The sequence below is a fragment of the Hippocampus bargibanti genome, linkage group LG07 (genome assembly GCF_051943395.1).
Source record: "Hippocampus bargibanti isolate YZ-2025 linkage group LG07, ASM5194339v1, whole genome shotgun sequence".
Taxonomy (NCBI): Eukaryota; Metazoa; Chordata; class Actinopteri; order Syngnathiformes; family Syngnathidae; genus Hippocampus; species Hippocampus bargibanti.
Window position 1 is genome coordinate 16,575,689 of NC_142740.1, and position 16,348 is coordinate 16,592,036.

At 41.8% G+C, this 16,348-nt stretch overlaps 1 protein-coding gene across 3 annotated transcripts; it reads right to left on the minus strand.

Moving 5' to 3' along the window:
- Positions 1 to 940: 940 nt before the first annotated feature.
- On the minus strand, positions 941 to 15,797 carry bsg (basigin). Of its 3 annotated transcripts, none has more exons than XM_089000681.1 (9): positions 15,556 to 15,797; positions 10,490 to 10,840; positions 8,764 to 8,932; positions 6,595 to 6,683; positions 6,331 to 6,467; positions 5,970 to 6,246; positions 3,073 to 3,085; positions 2,920 to 2,991; positions 941 to 2,183 (listed from the first exon to the last, which is right to left on the minus strand). In XM_089000681.1, the coding sequence occupies exons 1-8, from the start codon at positions 15,617 to 15,619 to the stop codon at positions 2,931 to 2,933; spliced, it is 1,161 nt and encodes a 386-aa protein (XP_088856807.1). In that variant the 5' UTR covers positions 15,620 to 15,797; the 3' UTR covers positions 941 to 2,183; positions 2,920 to 2,930. The 3 variants fall into 3 exon arrangements, with proteins under 3 accessions (XP_088856807.1, XP_088856806.1, XP_088856808.1); XM_089000680.1 differs by having other exon boundaries at positions 3,073 to 3,097; positions 15,556 to 15,795; XM_089000682.1 differs by lacking the exon at positions 10,490 to 10,840 and having other exon boundaries at positions 3,073 to 3,097; positions 15,556 to 15,788.
- Between the last annotated feature and the right edge of the window lie 551 nt (positions 15,798 to 16,348).

The following is a 16,348-nucleotide window of genomic DNA, read 5'->3' on the forward strand; positions in this document are numbered from 1 at the left end:
GACTTCATTTATAAGTAAAGGTAACACGATAATACTGTTTTAATTCTTTTTTTCTATGTTACAGTTTGTATAGAGTATATAAAGAATGCCATTGACATTTTAAACAAAACACGTTAACCGTTGCCAATCAAATGGTGAATAAGCTACTCTGTGGAGTTCATGTTTGTAAATCTAACTGAAGACGTCAGTCCCTCACCAGCCATGAACCTCACCGCACGTCACTGGTAATGAGATACTTTCTCAAAAATGATCAGTAGCCTAAAATGTGAACACGGGGGACCAAGGCTCGTGTTCTAGCCTTTAAGTTCCAGTTCCTAAAAAAACAATGGAGAGTTAGCATATTTCACAATAAAGCTGACTTTGACTTTTATGTCAGCCTGTTGCTTCCAGTGGACGAACATATTCACTCGGACACTTCGACGGTAAAACATTGTCACCTGGTGGCAAACAATTGCTACTACAACACAATATTAATTGGGACATTTATTTTCGTAAAATACGGAATAATTCCTGTGCGTTTCAAAGTTTTTGTACTGTACTGTCTTTTTTAAATAATTTATATTTTAGCTATTGCCATGGTTTTCTTGCCAAGCCAAAATCACTTAAATTCTCAAGTCTGTAGATTTAAACCCGGTGCCAAAAAGTGTTTAGGCATGCCGTGTTTGCTTTTTTTAGTGCCACTTATTGGTGCTCGGGGTTAAAATGAACAAAATTAAAGAAAACTTTGGTCAAACCACCTTTCAGTATTTTATCGTTTTACTACTTACTTAATCCTCTCGTGGATCAGTTTGGATAAGCAAGGCAGATAAACTAGCATTAGCTTTTCTTCTGAAAGTACACTATTGCCCGTTCAAGTTTGGAAAAAATACAAAAACAATCAAATATTTTAATGTTAGTTAATTAAATTAGTGGCCCACAAATGAAATGAGAGATAACGGTGTAAAATTAGATTCTTTTATTCAGTTTGTGCAAGTTGTAAAACAGATGGTGACAGTCTCGTTAACTCACACAAATCTGGCTAAGATCTTTTTCAATGTCGAAATTTGAAACAACAATATCCAATCGCAACACAACTCAGGCAGATTCACTGTTTTTATCAGTTACACGATTCGATCCCGTTCCACACGTAAGGAAAAAAAACTTGAAGGGTTTAAATTTAGATCAAATTAAGTTAAAAAGTAAGAAGTAAAATATCTGTTGTGAGTTGTTTCAACGTGGCAACTGCTGTTACATGTTTTTTTTTTACAGTTGGTCCTTCATATCATATATATATAGCCTATTCATAGACACAGTATATTTATTTTAAACAAACAAATTTAACATGGGGGGGGGGGGGGGGGGAATTTAACTTCCTCCGGTTGAAAAAAAAACACACACACACACACACACACACACACACATCGCTTTACTGTTGAGGACCCATTTCAAAGGTTCCAGAAGGGTCCGAGATCCCACCCCACTGACCTTTGTCAGCCTGGCCTCAGGCGCTAATCAAAAGGAGCTTGATCAACTAGCCTGTGCAAGCCTCCACTGCACAGTTCACATCTGTGTAAGCTCTCAGTCGTACAGGAGTGGTCCATCGATGAAAAGGTTTCTTCAGCCGTCATCTGTACTTTTTTGAAGGTATCGGACGTTTCGCTTCTTATCCAAGATGCTTCTCCAGTTCGCTGAAGAAGCATCTTCAAAAAAGTACAGATGACGGCTGAAGAAACCTTTTCATCGATGCACAGTTCACACTTGCGGTATGAAACGGAAAATGGAAAAGCGGCTTAAAACTGTTCAAAGGATTTTCTCAAGGACCAATCAAAGTGTAAAGAATGGCAGCAGTCCACAGAGTTGGACAAGAGCGTCTGGGGGAAACTAAAATTCATCATTTCAGACACTGATGATTATTTTTTGTGGTTACAAAAAGACACACTTTTCTACGACTGTGTTGAAACTCATGCAACAGTGGCAACTGTGGATGCAAGCAATGACGCATTTCACACACTAAGCTCTCTGGTTCAGCGCGGACCGGTGAAGATTATTAGAGTAGAGAAGACAACAAGAGGAAATTAGCCTCAAGAACATTAACACTCAAGCACAGGAAAAATAAAACAAAGGGTTATTTGACATTGCAGGATGTGCGGGACGAGGTGCAGAGGGACAACTTGGACACGAGTGCCGCTGCCTGGACCCTCCTTCTACGAAGGAGAAAAAACAAAAACAAAACGCTGTCACCACAAACTGTCGAGAATTTCTTCACTTTGAAAGTGGGTGAAGCAGCACGTCACGTCATATATTTAGTTTCATCGTAGTGATGGATATGAGAGGAAGTCGGCATTTGAGGAGTTTCAGAAGTGGTTGCATCAACCAACATTGATGTTCTGGGAAGCTTTGCGTCTTTTTCAGTCTGCTTAGTTGTCCTTCTTTCCTTTTCTGTCACGTTCTTATTTGCAACATTTGCGATCAACACTGTTTAGCACTGTTACGGCTTGTGTAGCTTTTCCCCAAAACTTGTAAAAAAAAAGCAAACTTCACCCGCAAATGCTGCATTTGGTCTTTGTCAGTGATGTTGAGTTGAATTTAGAACAAAAAAACCTTAACAAGTCTACTCATTTTCATAATTAAGAATATTGTTGCTTGAGTTAATAAAGGTAACAATTATATCATATGTAAAAACAGTGGGTTGAAATTCAAGTAAACAAAATAGAAAACTTAGCACAACATTTTGATGACTCCCTACCCACATAAAATGTGACTGCAATATTACATTCACCACGACTAAGCTCGGACTAAAAACATTTCGAAAAGTATAGCGGTGTACACGTTTTCTTCAAACTGTCCCCCTGCGGTGCTCCTAATTTGTTTTTCCATAAACAGAACATTGTGAGATATTATAGACAATATTCGACACCAGTCAAATCTCCATGTGCATACCCGTTGAGCTTCTAGTTGGAATTCCTTTGCCTCACGTTCTTGTCTTGGTGGTTGGCATTGGAGTTGCTCTTCCTGAAAGATAAAAAAAAAAAAATGCCAACGCGAGTGCCGTCGACTGAAACAAATGCAGCGAGTACGCTGACAGGTACTTACAGAGGCGCTGAGCCTGAGTCGTCATCTGGATCGCGAGAGAAGAAAAGGGGGATAAAAAACAGTAAGACAGAGCAGTTAGTCAACAGCAAGTGATTTGTACGGCAAGTGCATGCCATTGCAGCCTCCATCTTCAAATCTTTGGCAAAGTGACTCCATGAGTTTAGACAAAGATCAAAAATTCACGCATGCCCGCCGCCTGTTGCCTCCGACAACACAAACCTTCCGAGGAATATATGCGTAGTTGTATGCATGGCATCGCGCCGATGAAGCTCGTACAAATAAATAAATAAATAAGTCGGAAACGACACCACAGAGGTTCATGCAGTCAAGCAGCAAATGGAAAACCGTGGGTTGGATCTGGACAGCCATAGGTCAAAAAGTAGAAACGAGCGGTGCTATGAGACTAACGGTGGCCTGACGACATAACAGCCATGTATGTATGCAGAAGGGGCTCTCCACGGGAGCCAATATTCCATCATGAGATAACGACAGTGGCACCGCCAAAGGTCTTCAAGGTCACTTAGACCCCAAAAAAAAAAAAAGCTTTTTCATAAATGTTAAATTCACAGACTGTCTTGAATTATCACACATGGAGCGGTCACATTGATTGACGTACGCATGACTCCTGAACCGATGCATCGGTGTGTCTCACCGGATCAATCTCATTTTTGCTAGCATCAAAGGACGATTTTCTTGAAGGAAGAATGGCGACGTAAGAAAACTGCAAGTGGATGAACTGCAAATTTTGTTTTATATTTCACAAGGTTGTCCATGAATGTTCCATGGTGGAGCTATGAGAGGCCATGCAGTTTGACTCCATTTAATGGTTTATTTATTTTTCATGAAAAAGGGAAAAACACTCAGTGAAAATGCAGACGGAAATGCTTCCTTGCACTCTGTCAAACTTTTAAACGTTTTATACCCATTTTCACAGCTTGATAAGACAATCAAATGAAATCCGTATTTCAACTAATTGAATGTCATTTGCGCTTCGATAAATGTGCATGTCACCCATGATGAAGAGTGTTGTAACATGCTTTCACAGTGATTGGTTGCGCCTGAGTTCATTTAATACGTGAACGGCAATTAATGCTAATGAGCTATGTCAGGAACATGCGCGCAAATTTTGCCATTGATTGCTTTTAACTCATTCACTGCCAGATGATGTGCAAAAATGTATCCACCCCAGTGCCAGGGTTTTTGTTATTTTCACTCAAATTGCAAGACCCACAGCATATTAAGTTTTAAGACTACATAAACATTCAATTCAGCGCAAGAACAAGCTTCGTTTTCCCATCACTAGTTAGCACATTCTTCCCTGCGTGGGCTTTTTTTGGTCGTCCACTTTCCACCCGCATGGTAGGTTGAGTGGAAACTTTAAATTAACGCCTGTGACACATTTTGGACTTTGGAACAAATAAGTATTGAAACTGAGCTATTATCATGGAACCTGCTGCATTCTACACCTTTGAGGTGCCACTGTAAGAGCCTGATCATGCACGGAGGACAAGATGCACGTTTCATGCAAACAATGCTGCCAATTTTCTTTGTCTCGGGTTTCATGTCACTTTGTTGGTCTCGTTGGGACTCTTTCTCTGGCTCGGACATGCATTTAAAAAGAAGTAAACGGGGCCAATAAGAAACAACAAAAGGAAGCTCGATGGGTCTTTATTCTAAAAGGGCCAGTGAAAGAGTGAGCACTTCTTTCAGCGCATTCCTTTTCAGAGGTGGTGACCAAGAGAGAAGTTCATTCCAGTTTATCACGCGGTCACCCCAGCTCAACCACTTCAGTCTGTCATGCACTTTTAATTCACTTACCAAATGCAAAATCAGCAGCGAACAGAGAAGTACAAACGTAAAGGATAAAAATAAAAGAAAATAATCGTTGTACACAAAAGCGGAAACTGAATTGTGAAAATTCTACCAGAAAATGCAAATAATAACAAAGGACCAAAAGACAAGAGGACTTTGTACCAAACGCATGCAACTAGGTTGTGAATATGCCATTATACTGTGGCAGCTAATTGATGCTCTCGTTTTTACCCAATTTCAAAGGAGCGACACCAACCCCAGAATAAAAAAAGATCAATAAACTATGCAAAATGCACAACATATAGCCGCCAAAAAACAATACTGGGTACATCTGTACTATTGTAGAGTCAAGGTAGGCGGCATAAAAAAAAAATAGATAAATGCGCCTTATAAGAAGTGTAGACGCTCCTCAACTCACGAACGAGATACATTCCGAACGGTCCTTCATAAGGTGAATTTGTTCATAAGTTGCTTTAGTGCTATATTTTGTATGGAATGTATGTTTAATATAAGTATGATTTTTACTTCAAGATGGCGCCGCGAGCGTGGCTGTCTTTCCAGGAGCTCCTGTATTTTGTTTTTCTACTTCTTTCTTTACTCTTCCTTTCATAACTTTGCTGTTGTAAAATGTAAATTTCTCCACTGCGAGACAAATAAAGGTACATCCAATCCAATCCAATGATTATGCAAGTAACCTGTATTGGTTTGTCCTGAAAAATAAAGATTTAATAAAATACATGCTCTATAAAGATATGTACATGTACAACCGTAGACAATACTACATATGTTAGAGACAGAGAGAGAGCTCTCTCACAGCGCCTCTCGTCAGTATTAGCAACGGAAAGAAGCACTTCTCGGAAAAAGGCGTGCAATACAAACTCTAATTTACAGCATCTCTGTCTCAACATTTTTCGACAAACCCGCAAAAATGTTCATATGTACCATTGTTCGTAACTCGAATGTTCATAAGTAGGGGAGTGTCTGCAATATTGAGCCCCAACAGGTCTCGCAACTACTAGTAGTGTATACCGTCTTCACGTATTGCTACACTTAATCACCTCTTACATTTTAAAAGTGTCACTTACCGTCGGTGACCTCATCGGGCTTTCTCCTCTTCTCGTAGATGAGGATGATGGTCACAAGGATGATGACCTCGGCCACAATGCCGAGGAATGGCCAGAGGGCCGCGAGGCGGCTGCGCACGCGCAGGTGGATCTGGTCGGAGCTGGTTCCGATTTCGCTGGTGCCAGAGCAGACGTAGTCGCCCACGTCGTTTTCAATGCTCAGGTCGTTGACGGTCAACATGGTTTTTTCAGGCGTGCTCTTGATCTCATACTTGTTGCTGGTACCGTTGATGATGGGCTAAGGCGTTGAAGGATGCGGCGATACGCGTCATGATCATCAATTGCAAGGTCACTGTATATGTGCTGAGAGAGCGTCGCTCACCGTTTGGGCGCCATCTTGAAGCTTGAACCAGGTCCAGTCAGTCGGCAGTGGGTAGCTATGGCTCACACACACCATCACGCCTTTGTCCTTCTCGTTGCCGTGCTCGGAGTGCTTGTAGGCTGCCACGTGTGGTATGGCTGCAAGTGTCGGGAGAAAGGTAGAAGATTACCCAGGAACAATCTTCTAAGAATTTTAGATAGGATCAAAATGACCACAACCACAAGAAGGACACAAAAATTGGGGTTAAATCATTCATCGTCTTACTTTTGACTTCAATTGTTTGCTGCACTTGGGGCTCACTCTGGAAGATGCACTCATACTTTCCACCAGAGCTGTGGGTGATCTTGTCCAATCTGGAGGTGGAAAAACACAAGATATTACTGTACTCTACCACGTCTGTGTAAGCTCTCAGTCGTACAGGAGTGGTCCATCGATGAGAAGGTTTCTTCAGCCGTCATCTGTACAAAAGTGAAGGTTTCGGACGTTTCGCCTCCTATCCAAGAGGAGTAATTGGTCAGTGTGCGTAGCCTTCCTAAAGACTTCTGTTTTTAGCGCTCTGTCATCTTTTGACCAATACTTACTTTTTGACTCTAACCACCCTTTACAACATAAACTAGGAGTTATCAGAACCCTCCAGCATAGGGCTAAACTAATACCAACTAGCACTGAAGGTAGAGAAAAGGAGTCAAAACATATCAGGAGAGCACTCACTAACTGTGGGTACCCTCAGTGGTCATTCAACAAATGTCAGAAAGAAAGAATAGCGAACGAAACCAATAATTCTCAAGATTCTAAAAGGAGAGGAGTAGCAGTACCGTACATTGCAGGAGTTTCTGAAAAATTACAAAGAGTCCTTTGGCAACATAAAATTCCTACTTATTTCAAACCGATAAACACGTTAAGGCAAAAATTAATGCATCCAAAAGATAGGCTACCAAATGAAAAACAAAGTAATGTAGTTTATTCCATACATTGTAAGAATGAAAATTGTAAAGAGCAGTACATTGGGGAGACTCAACAAATTCTCAAAAAAAGACTTTATCAACATCGCAGGGATAATACTAGTGGGCCTCAATCGGCAGTACATTTGCACCTAAAAGCTAGCAACCACTCATTTGACGACAATGAGGTTAAAATCTTAGCGAAAGAACATAGATGGTTTGAAAGGGGGGTGAAAGAGGCGATTCTTATAAAACAACAAAATCCTTCATTAAACCGGTCTGGTGGTGTGAGGTTCAATTTGGATCGTTCATACAATAGCCTGCTCAGGCAAAACAGGTTAGGCAACTTTCGCAATGCTGATGAGGGTCGTTATGCTGATGAGGTGATACCGGGGGGAGTGGGTGTAATAGGCCAATCGTTAGTCAGGAATGTAGGAACAATCAGTGGGGCCACAGGGGGGGGGGGTCCCGCGCCCCCCCCCAACCTGAGAGTAGGGACCTATTATAGCTGTGTCCGGCGCCACCAGGTCTGGACATTAGGGATATATAAATGGGGCCGATACGACCAGTCAGACTTTAGTTCGCTGACGAAGCCTCTTGGATAGGAGGCGAAACGTCCGAAACCTTCACTTTTGTACAGATGACGGCTGAAGAAACCTTCTCATCGATGTACTCTACCACATATTTTTGTAATTGGGGCCACTAATGGGTCGGTAAATGTATATATGTAATATCTACCTGTACTTGGGTAATTACTTTTCTTGATGACTTTTACATTTGAAAACGTTTGTACTCTCTACATCTGTCGATGATGATGCAACAAAAAAAATGTGCAGGTGCTCATAATTGAGGTCCTGTGAGGCAGGAAAAAAACTCAGAGTAGCGAAATAGTGGAAAGAGAAACAAGGACCACGAATGGTAATGAACATTTTCTGAGAAATTAGATATTCCTTTATCATGGCTTTCAATGTTTTCTTGTTTTAGAAGGGATTCATGCCAGCCTAAAAATAACGGGCTTCCAGCATAGAGAAAGAAATGTCCCACAATGTTGAAATAAGTATCGCAGCAGCACAGTGGACCAATGCCATAATAAAACTAAACAACTAAAATTAGAACAAAATAATCTTGATTAAAAGAAAATATGAAACCAACATCACTCTGTGCAAGTGACCAAAAAAATGGTTGGAAGTTGCTCCGGTCAACACAATTGCGCTTTTGTCTCTCCTGCCTTTTGTCAAATGGCAAATTAAGGTCAGGGTGAGTGTGTGGCACCGCTAGCACAGCTTATTCCTGCTACCAAAAGCACAGGACAATCAGCACCTCTGCACAATCCGTCTCTTGGCTAACTAGGAGCAGCGGGTGCCTGCGGAAGCGCCCCGAGCTCTACTGAAAATGGAGGCAACGGCGCAACAAGAAATGAGAAAGAATCAAAGGAAAGCTTAGCATTTTGGCTTGGAATGCTTCTGGCGCCCCACGCGCGTACGCAACTCACTTCAGAACCGTGCTGTGGTCAGCGGCCGTAGATTTGGATGCCTCGATGACTTTGCCGTTGTGTGTCCAGTATGACCCCTTGACGACGAGGGTGGTGTCGGTCAAATTGCAGCTGAGCACGGCGGAGGTCTGGTTGTTAACCTCGGCGGGATCCGCGATGATGGTTGGTGCTTGAAACGTGAGGAAAAGACGAAGGACATTTAATTAAAACAGTCTGGCGATCTAAAAGGCAACTTACATTGAAATTTGGCTGTCACATAAAATGAGAAAAATATCATTTGCATCATGGTATACAGCAAGGGTGTCATTTTTGGTGGCAGGCCAGATTTTAGTTGTGGCTTTCTCTCTGGGGCCATTATGAATTTGGAGAAGCTATTAGCATGTTTAATGCCCTCCACAAAATATATAAGAAGAGCAAGAATGAATAAGTAGTTTTCTAATTTAAAGTAAAAGAATAATGGCTGTTATGTGGTTTACAAGAGACAATTTGAAATTTTGGTTTGGACTTTAGCAAGCATCATGGAATTTTCCAAGTTTGATTTACTTTTGTGGGCTGAAAAAAATGATGCGACAGGTCCAGATTTGGCCCCCGGGCCTTGACTTGGAAACCCGAGGTATACATATTTACATCCAACAAAAATAATGTTTATGTGCTTGGAAACGGCCGTTGAGTATATTGTAGTGTTCCTTATAAAATTCAAGATGTCATAAATGTACAGTGTCAAGGGTTCGTGACAAAAACAGTGAGCGTGACATTCGCTAGAATATGGAAGAGAGGACAACGGAGAGGGAAGCTAATGGATAAAGTGGTGAACTAAATAGGAAGGGAAAGTCTTTTTTTTTAATGAAAACATGCAGCGGCAACAAAGATGGCAGAAAAAAAGTGAGACATTGGATTACATGGGACTGAAGTAATATAAGTCAGCAAGGAGGGGAACTGATTGGGAGAAGCGGAGTTAGCCTCTTCTTCTGGTATATTGATCCACGGGGCAGCCTAAGGAATACGCTACAAGCCGCCGGGAAACATTTAGATATGAGTTTTTATATTCAAGCAAATAGGGACAGTACTGTACAAAAGTCTGAGGTGATCATTTTTTCCCATCAACGCTAATTCATGTAATACAGTCAAAGGCAGCGAGTTGAACTGAAAAAGGCAAAAGTGGAAGCATCAAGAGCTTCACCAAAATGTAACGGGTAACAAATGTATGTCCAGGGAATATTTTGTGGCTTTCGGCGTTTCCTTTTTGTCCTTCGATGTCAATTTGGCCATTGTGTTAAAGTGTTGTGAAGCACACAATTCTAACTGGTAGTGGCTGAAAATTCAGCACAGTACTGCAAAACCTGAAAATAATAGTCGGGATGGGATAAATTTGTGGGACCGTGTTGACTTCAAATCTTTTCTCTTCCGCCAAACAAATAAATTTCCACCTGTGTGTGAAAAAGCACTTTCAGAAGCCCTTTTCAGTAAGTAACCCAACTTTGTGACCTGTATTATATGAACAAAAATATATACCGTTACCTTATATAAGACATGGGAAAAAATATGGGATGAAGAGCATTTCTATATCAGGAGCCTGGAGGGTTGTGAGGAGGGGCTGATTTGCTACGGGTCTGATAAAAGTGGGTGAAGGTGGGTTTTGACGAGGAGTCGGATGTCCAGGTCTTGACTACTGGGAGGGGTGAGATGCGTAGACACAAGTCTCCTTTGTGCTTCTTCAGCCACTCACTTTCAATGACGATAACGTTCGCTTGCGAGCGGATCCACTTGATTTTTGGAGTCTTCTTCAGCTCATTGCGGTCAGGGTCATTGGAGGCGCGGCACTCGTACGTTCCCGAGTCGTTGAAGGTGAGGCTCGTGAGGTGAACAGTGCTGGTAGCGTGTGTGATGTATGTGGCATTTATCTGCACGCGGTCGGCACGCGCCCCGTCAAAGAGCTGCGTGGCCGTCCCGTTGTGCTCTTGGCCGTCGACAAACCACCATTGTACCTCGGGGATGGGGTTGCCTATCACCTCGCAATACAGCTCGGCGCTGTCATCAAGCAGCTTGGTGACGGAGAGGGGAGACTTAATGAAGCCCGCTGCGTTGGCCGAGAGTGTGTTAATAAGAGTTGTGGGGGGTGGTGTGATGGGGGTGTTCGAGCAAAGCCGGGTGATTTCATGAATTGGTGATTTAAAAATAAGGCAGTGACAGAAGAACAAAAACAGGTAAGAAAAGAGAAAGCGGAAACATGATTAATAAAACACAAATGAAATGGAAACATGCGAGTAAACGGATGATTTTGAACCTCATACAATTGAATTTGAGCAGTTTCCAAATTGACGGCATTCATGTCTAAAATTGTATACAGATGCTCCCATACTTACGAACATTCAAATTACAAACAACGGTACATAAACGTAAATGTCTCCACTGCAAGACTAATAAAGGCAAATTCAATCCAATCCAATACGAACATTTTTGTAGGCACATCTAAAAATGTTCGGGCAGAGATGCTGTAAATTAGATTTTGTACTGTGAAGTTAAACTTCATTTTATGTATCTTATTACGTACATGTCCATATGTCTCTTTATAGAGCCTATGTGTTATTAAATGTTTATTTTTCAATAAAAAACAATCCAGTTTACTCATAAAACCCTTAAACATACATTCCATATAAAAAATAGCACTGAAGCAACTTACGAACAAATTCACCTTACGAACGACCGTTCGGAACATATCTCGCTCGTAAGTTGGGGAGTGTCTAATATTGAAAAATTGCTAAATGATTTTTAAGAATTGAAATAACGGCAGAATCGTACCACATCATGCCAATTCCTTTGACACTGTATTTTTTAGATTAACAAATGCAGGTCTTTTAAAGCCCAATTTAGAACAGGAGAATATCTTTACATCCAGACACAAGGTAGAGCAAACCGCGATTCAAAGCATGCCATGATTTACAACAACATATGAGAAGCAAAGCGGGTGAAGCTGATATGGAATAAAGAATGAAATGAGCATATTTCATGCATTTGATTAGGAATACAGTGGGGCCTTGGCTTACGAACTTAATTGGTTCACAGACAGTGTGTAAGGCGAAACGTGTGTATTCCAAAAATTAATTTCCTATAGGAAACCATTTAAAATGAGAATCATCCATTCCCAGGTCTCCATAAAATATATTTTTCGACTAAATAAGTCTTAAAACTACACAAAAGATACCTTATTCGATGTATAATAAATGTGCTATTGTATTGTAATGAAATAAATACACTGCACTGTATAATAAAGTCACTTTATATACATTTGTGATGGTCGTTGATGGCTCTTAATTGACACCTGTTGCTTTCTGACTTGTAAGGTATTACGAAACTGAGGCATCACATTATCATTCATCATGTAGATGATTCTCATAGCCACAGTGTTTTCTGGATGGAACTGTTCAATAAAAGCCTGCACATCACAAATTTTTCCATGCTGCTTTCAAGGATCGAAGGGTAACATCATACCAAGACTTTTCTATCAGCTAAGCAGGCGGCAGAGACGTAGGTGTTGGCAGAGATTTTATTACAACAAAAGGCGCCAGTCCGATGATTCCACGGACCCGACAAAAGAAGGTGGGCGGGGGTGATCCGTCCAGCCTATCAAGCTAGGGAAAATAAAATGGCACGCGGGGGTGGGAAAAAAAAAAAAAAAAAAAAAAAAAAACATGCGATCCCGGAGAGCAACGAATTTACGCGATCACGGCTAACAATCACCTCGGGCGAAGCAAACTCTTGTGCTGGCAAGACCAAGACACTGGCGAGGCATGAGGCATTGTAATCATGTCACTGGTGAGGTGACAGCGACTCGTTGAAACGTCCCAGTATTGGTGATCAGGGAATTGACATCAGCTAGCGGAGGTCGGGAACAGCGGCCCCGCACCGCTGTCAACTCGCACGTGACAATTTCGGTGTCATTAGTCACGTGAAAGCATTGACTAAATAACACCTTTGTGTAAAGCTTTTAGGCGAAGGATGGTAGCAATGGTGGACTTAGCATACCGGGCTCTTTATTTGTAGAATGGTAGTAGAAAGTTACTCTTTGGGATGTGACAGACAGCGTGGGAGATGTGTCGGGCTGAGATTCACATGACAGCCGCGGTGCGCACCTCTGACGCCATAAACTTACACCTCGTTTGTGTTTCTCAATGATCTCCTTCTTCCCCGCGACCGTAATTTTGTTTTGTGTCTTCTTTGGCTGAACACGAGCCTGTGGCGGGGTCTTTTTCCGTCCCATAACGGCAAAAGTATCGTTGAAGACGATAGACGTGTGCGCCCAAAGAAAGGGGGTGTGGAAAGATAGGCCGGCTGGGGTGCTGTTTGGTCGTGTGCTTTTGTGTTCTTCCGCCGAAGATTACTCCGCCAGCCGTGATGGGGGGTGTGTATCGCGAAAATAGTGCTGAATCCAAGGTTTAATTTCCATAAATGTAACGTTCGTAAACCGAAAAGTTCGTAAGGCAAGGTGTTCGTAAATCGAGGCGCCCTCCACCTGTCTTTAAGGAAGCGAGGAAAATGTATGCACAAGGCTAAAGCGATGGAAATGTGTGTACTTCATTACAACTACAGAATTTAAGAGGCTTCATTCTAGTTGGCCACGACAGTTAAGGGGTGACGAGACATACCCATTCCCCACCTGTGTTTTTTTTTGTGAAGGGTGGGGAGTGAGCGTGAAGTCAGGTCAGTACGTTTGGGTGAATCCTGGACGGCATTCACACGTGACAGGCCAACAGAGCCAAAGGTAGACATCCGGAAAACAAACTCCAGATTGTTTAGGAGCTTGACAAATGGGGGATTCAACTAATTGGCTTTTTCCAAGAAGGTGGATTAGTGGTGAACAACGGGCGAACAGTCTGTCATTGCAGCATGTAACTGCCGTAACCTGAGATGCCATTGTGACATTTACGAAAGCTGACTTTCACTGTGCATTTTGTGGTAATTGGTAAAAAATGACATTCACATCTGGCCTGATAGGAATGTCTACTAAACCATCGAACGAAAATGCTTGATAAGCATCTTCAAAAAAAAAAAAAAAAAAAAAAAAAAAAAAAAAAAAAAAAAAAAAAAAAAAAAAAAAAAAAAACACACACACACACACACACACATATATATATACTAAAAACAGTTTTGGTAGATGGTAGATCACTATAAAATATCAAACAATTTGTTCTTTTGGGCTAGGGATTATTGATGTGATGTTGTAATACAAATTCCACTATCTCCCTTGTTGGATGTCAAATGATCCTGAACTCTGGGCAATGCCTGTATTTTATGTAGTTTCCTGACTACTCATTGCTATCACCCCATGCGGACTGGTGCAGTTGACTGCAGTGGATTTAGTCCATGTCAAAAAAAGTATCACGTTTTGAGGTCGAGATTTCACTTCAACCTCTTCTGATGAGCAAATAATTTATTTTATTAAATGTTGTAGCCCTAATTTCAATATAGCATATGGTGAATCAATATTGTGAGCTTTGCATAAGAGTAAACGGTTGGTTGATATAGGAATTATATTTTGGGTAAGGCTCAAATTTATGTTCCTCGCAAAGTCGCAGACCTGGGCTGTGAAGCACAAACTTTAGTTCTGCATGCTTTATCTTTGGTGAGTGACAATGTTCATATTTCATGAACTGAAGGTTTCTTCAGAATTTGGACAAAGACAAACCTAAGGCAATACTTGCAAATATTGACATGTTACACTGAACTCAGAAGGGGAGTACAATGTCAAGGTTGCGTACAATAGAGAACAGACACGTTGCCTATCCAGAGGCAAGTATGGAAAACATCGAGAGGAACTGACGCAATTTCAACTGGGCCCCTTGCTTGGCGGGAGGGTGTAATTTCCTGTTCTCTTCAATCCACAGAGACCATTCAAGAAATCTGAAATAATGCTGCACATGCGTCCAAAATCACCTACTCACTCCAACAACATTCATTTGATGGACCGTGCATGCATACATTTTTCAACAATAACATTTTGGCCATTACTGTTTATTTTATTAATAGCGTAATTCACAAAGCAGTTCACGCTGCTGCAGTCTCATACGTAAGTAAAAATATTTAACATAATTTGCAATAATTATGAGGGGGTGATCAGAAACACTGAGCTATTTATCACACCAAAATTAAGATAAATGTGAGACTCCGTTTTCAATCATAGATTTTAAAATCGTTGCAATGGATAGCAATTGATTTACTGGAGTCGGAACTCGTCCACATAATGTCTGAGGGTTAATGAAGTTTTTTTGGGTGGGGTGGAAGGCTATTCATCAAAGATTCAGAGTTGCCTAAACAGGCCGAGGAAACCCAAAAAACAAATCGACCGAACATACATTACCAAATCATCTACTAGCTGACACGACCTATTGCGTAAGCGTCACCATTCCTCGGGGCGATTTAACGACATCCGAAGGGGCTTTTAAAATATATATAAACTGGAGGGAATGAGGGCGTAGAGATGTTTGAGTGGAACCACGCCAGGGTAATCAAAGCTAATCATGCTAATGAATTTCACATCAGCAAATTAGCACAACGTGATGCTAACCCGGGACGCCTACTGGATAGAATATTTATTACAAATAGGGGCGTGTATTTATTTCGTGAAAAAACATGCATTGTGGTATTTATATACATCTACATCGATTAAAACAATCAACCGCTAGCGTGGTATCAATAATATCAATCTCGACCCGCATAAACGTCGCTCGCGCCGAGGACAGTCTTCCATCTTCCACCAACATGGCTGCCCAAAGAGACCGGGGAGAACGCTCGTACCTGTGGACGCGTTCGTCCTCCAACAGCTCAACACAAGGACACCCAGAGCCCAAAATAGCTTCATGGCTGGTAATCTAGAACGTGTTCGACCACAGGTCGATTGATTCCGTCCACGCCGGGTTGACTTTGGCTGTGTTTGGCGTCCTTGCAGTTCGAGGCGCTGAAGGAAATGTTAGCCAGCAGAGACACTCGCTGTCCTCTAGTCGCGACTCACTCTCGCCCCAAACTGCACGTCCGCGTTACATCACACGATGGGCGTGGCCAAACTGTATGTTTCCTTTCCTGTCCTGAATCTACTGATTAATAATTGGAGCCTATCCCAGCTGTCTTCGGGCACTAGGTGGGGGACACCCTGAATTGCTTGCCAGCCAATCGCAGGGCACACAAAGACGTACAACAGTCACTCGCACACTCACACCTAGGGACAATTTAGAGTGTTCAATCTGTCCATGCATGTTTTTGGAATGTGGGAGGAAACCGGAGGACCCGCAGGACACAGGCCCGGGGAGAACATGCAAACTCCACACAGGGAGGCCGGGGTGGGACGCGAACCGGCGACCTCTGCACTGTGAAGCCAGTGTGCCAAAGACTCGACTACCCACTGCCCACTGCTTGTTTTATTTTTTTGATAATCACGAAAAGCTTCTGTTTGTTTTTTATATAATCACGAAAAGCTTCTGCGTGAGACAGAATGTCATTCACATTTTATTTGTGTGTGTTTTCGTATGGATTAAGTTTTCATTTCTTGTACAAAAAAGGCAAAGGACAATTCTTTATGTGCTCCAATGTTTCT

Bases quoted from the DNA above. Each gene is read 5' to 3' on its own strand.
- bsg (XM_089000680.1), bottom strand. From the start codon at position 15,619: ATGAAGCTATTTTGGGCTCTGGGTGTCCTTGTGTTGAGCTGTTGGAGG. The intron at 10,841-15,555 runs GTACGAGCGTTC...CGGCCAACGCAG, and splicing joins GAGGACGAACGCGTCCACAG to CGGGCTTCATTAAGTCTCCC. The intron at 6,468-6,594 runs GTAAGACGATGA...CGACACTTGCAG, and splicing joins GCAAACAATTGAAGTCAAAA to CCATACCACACGTGGCAGCC.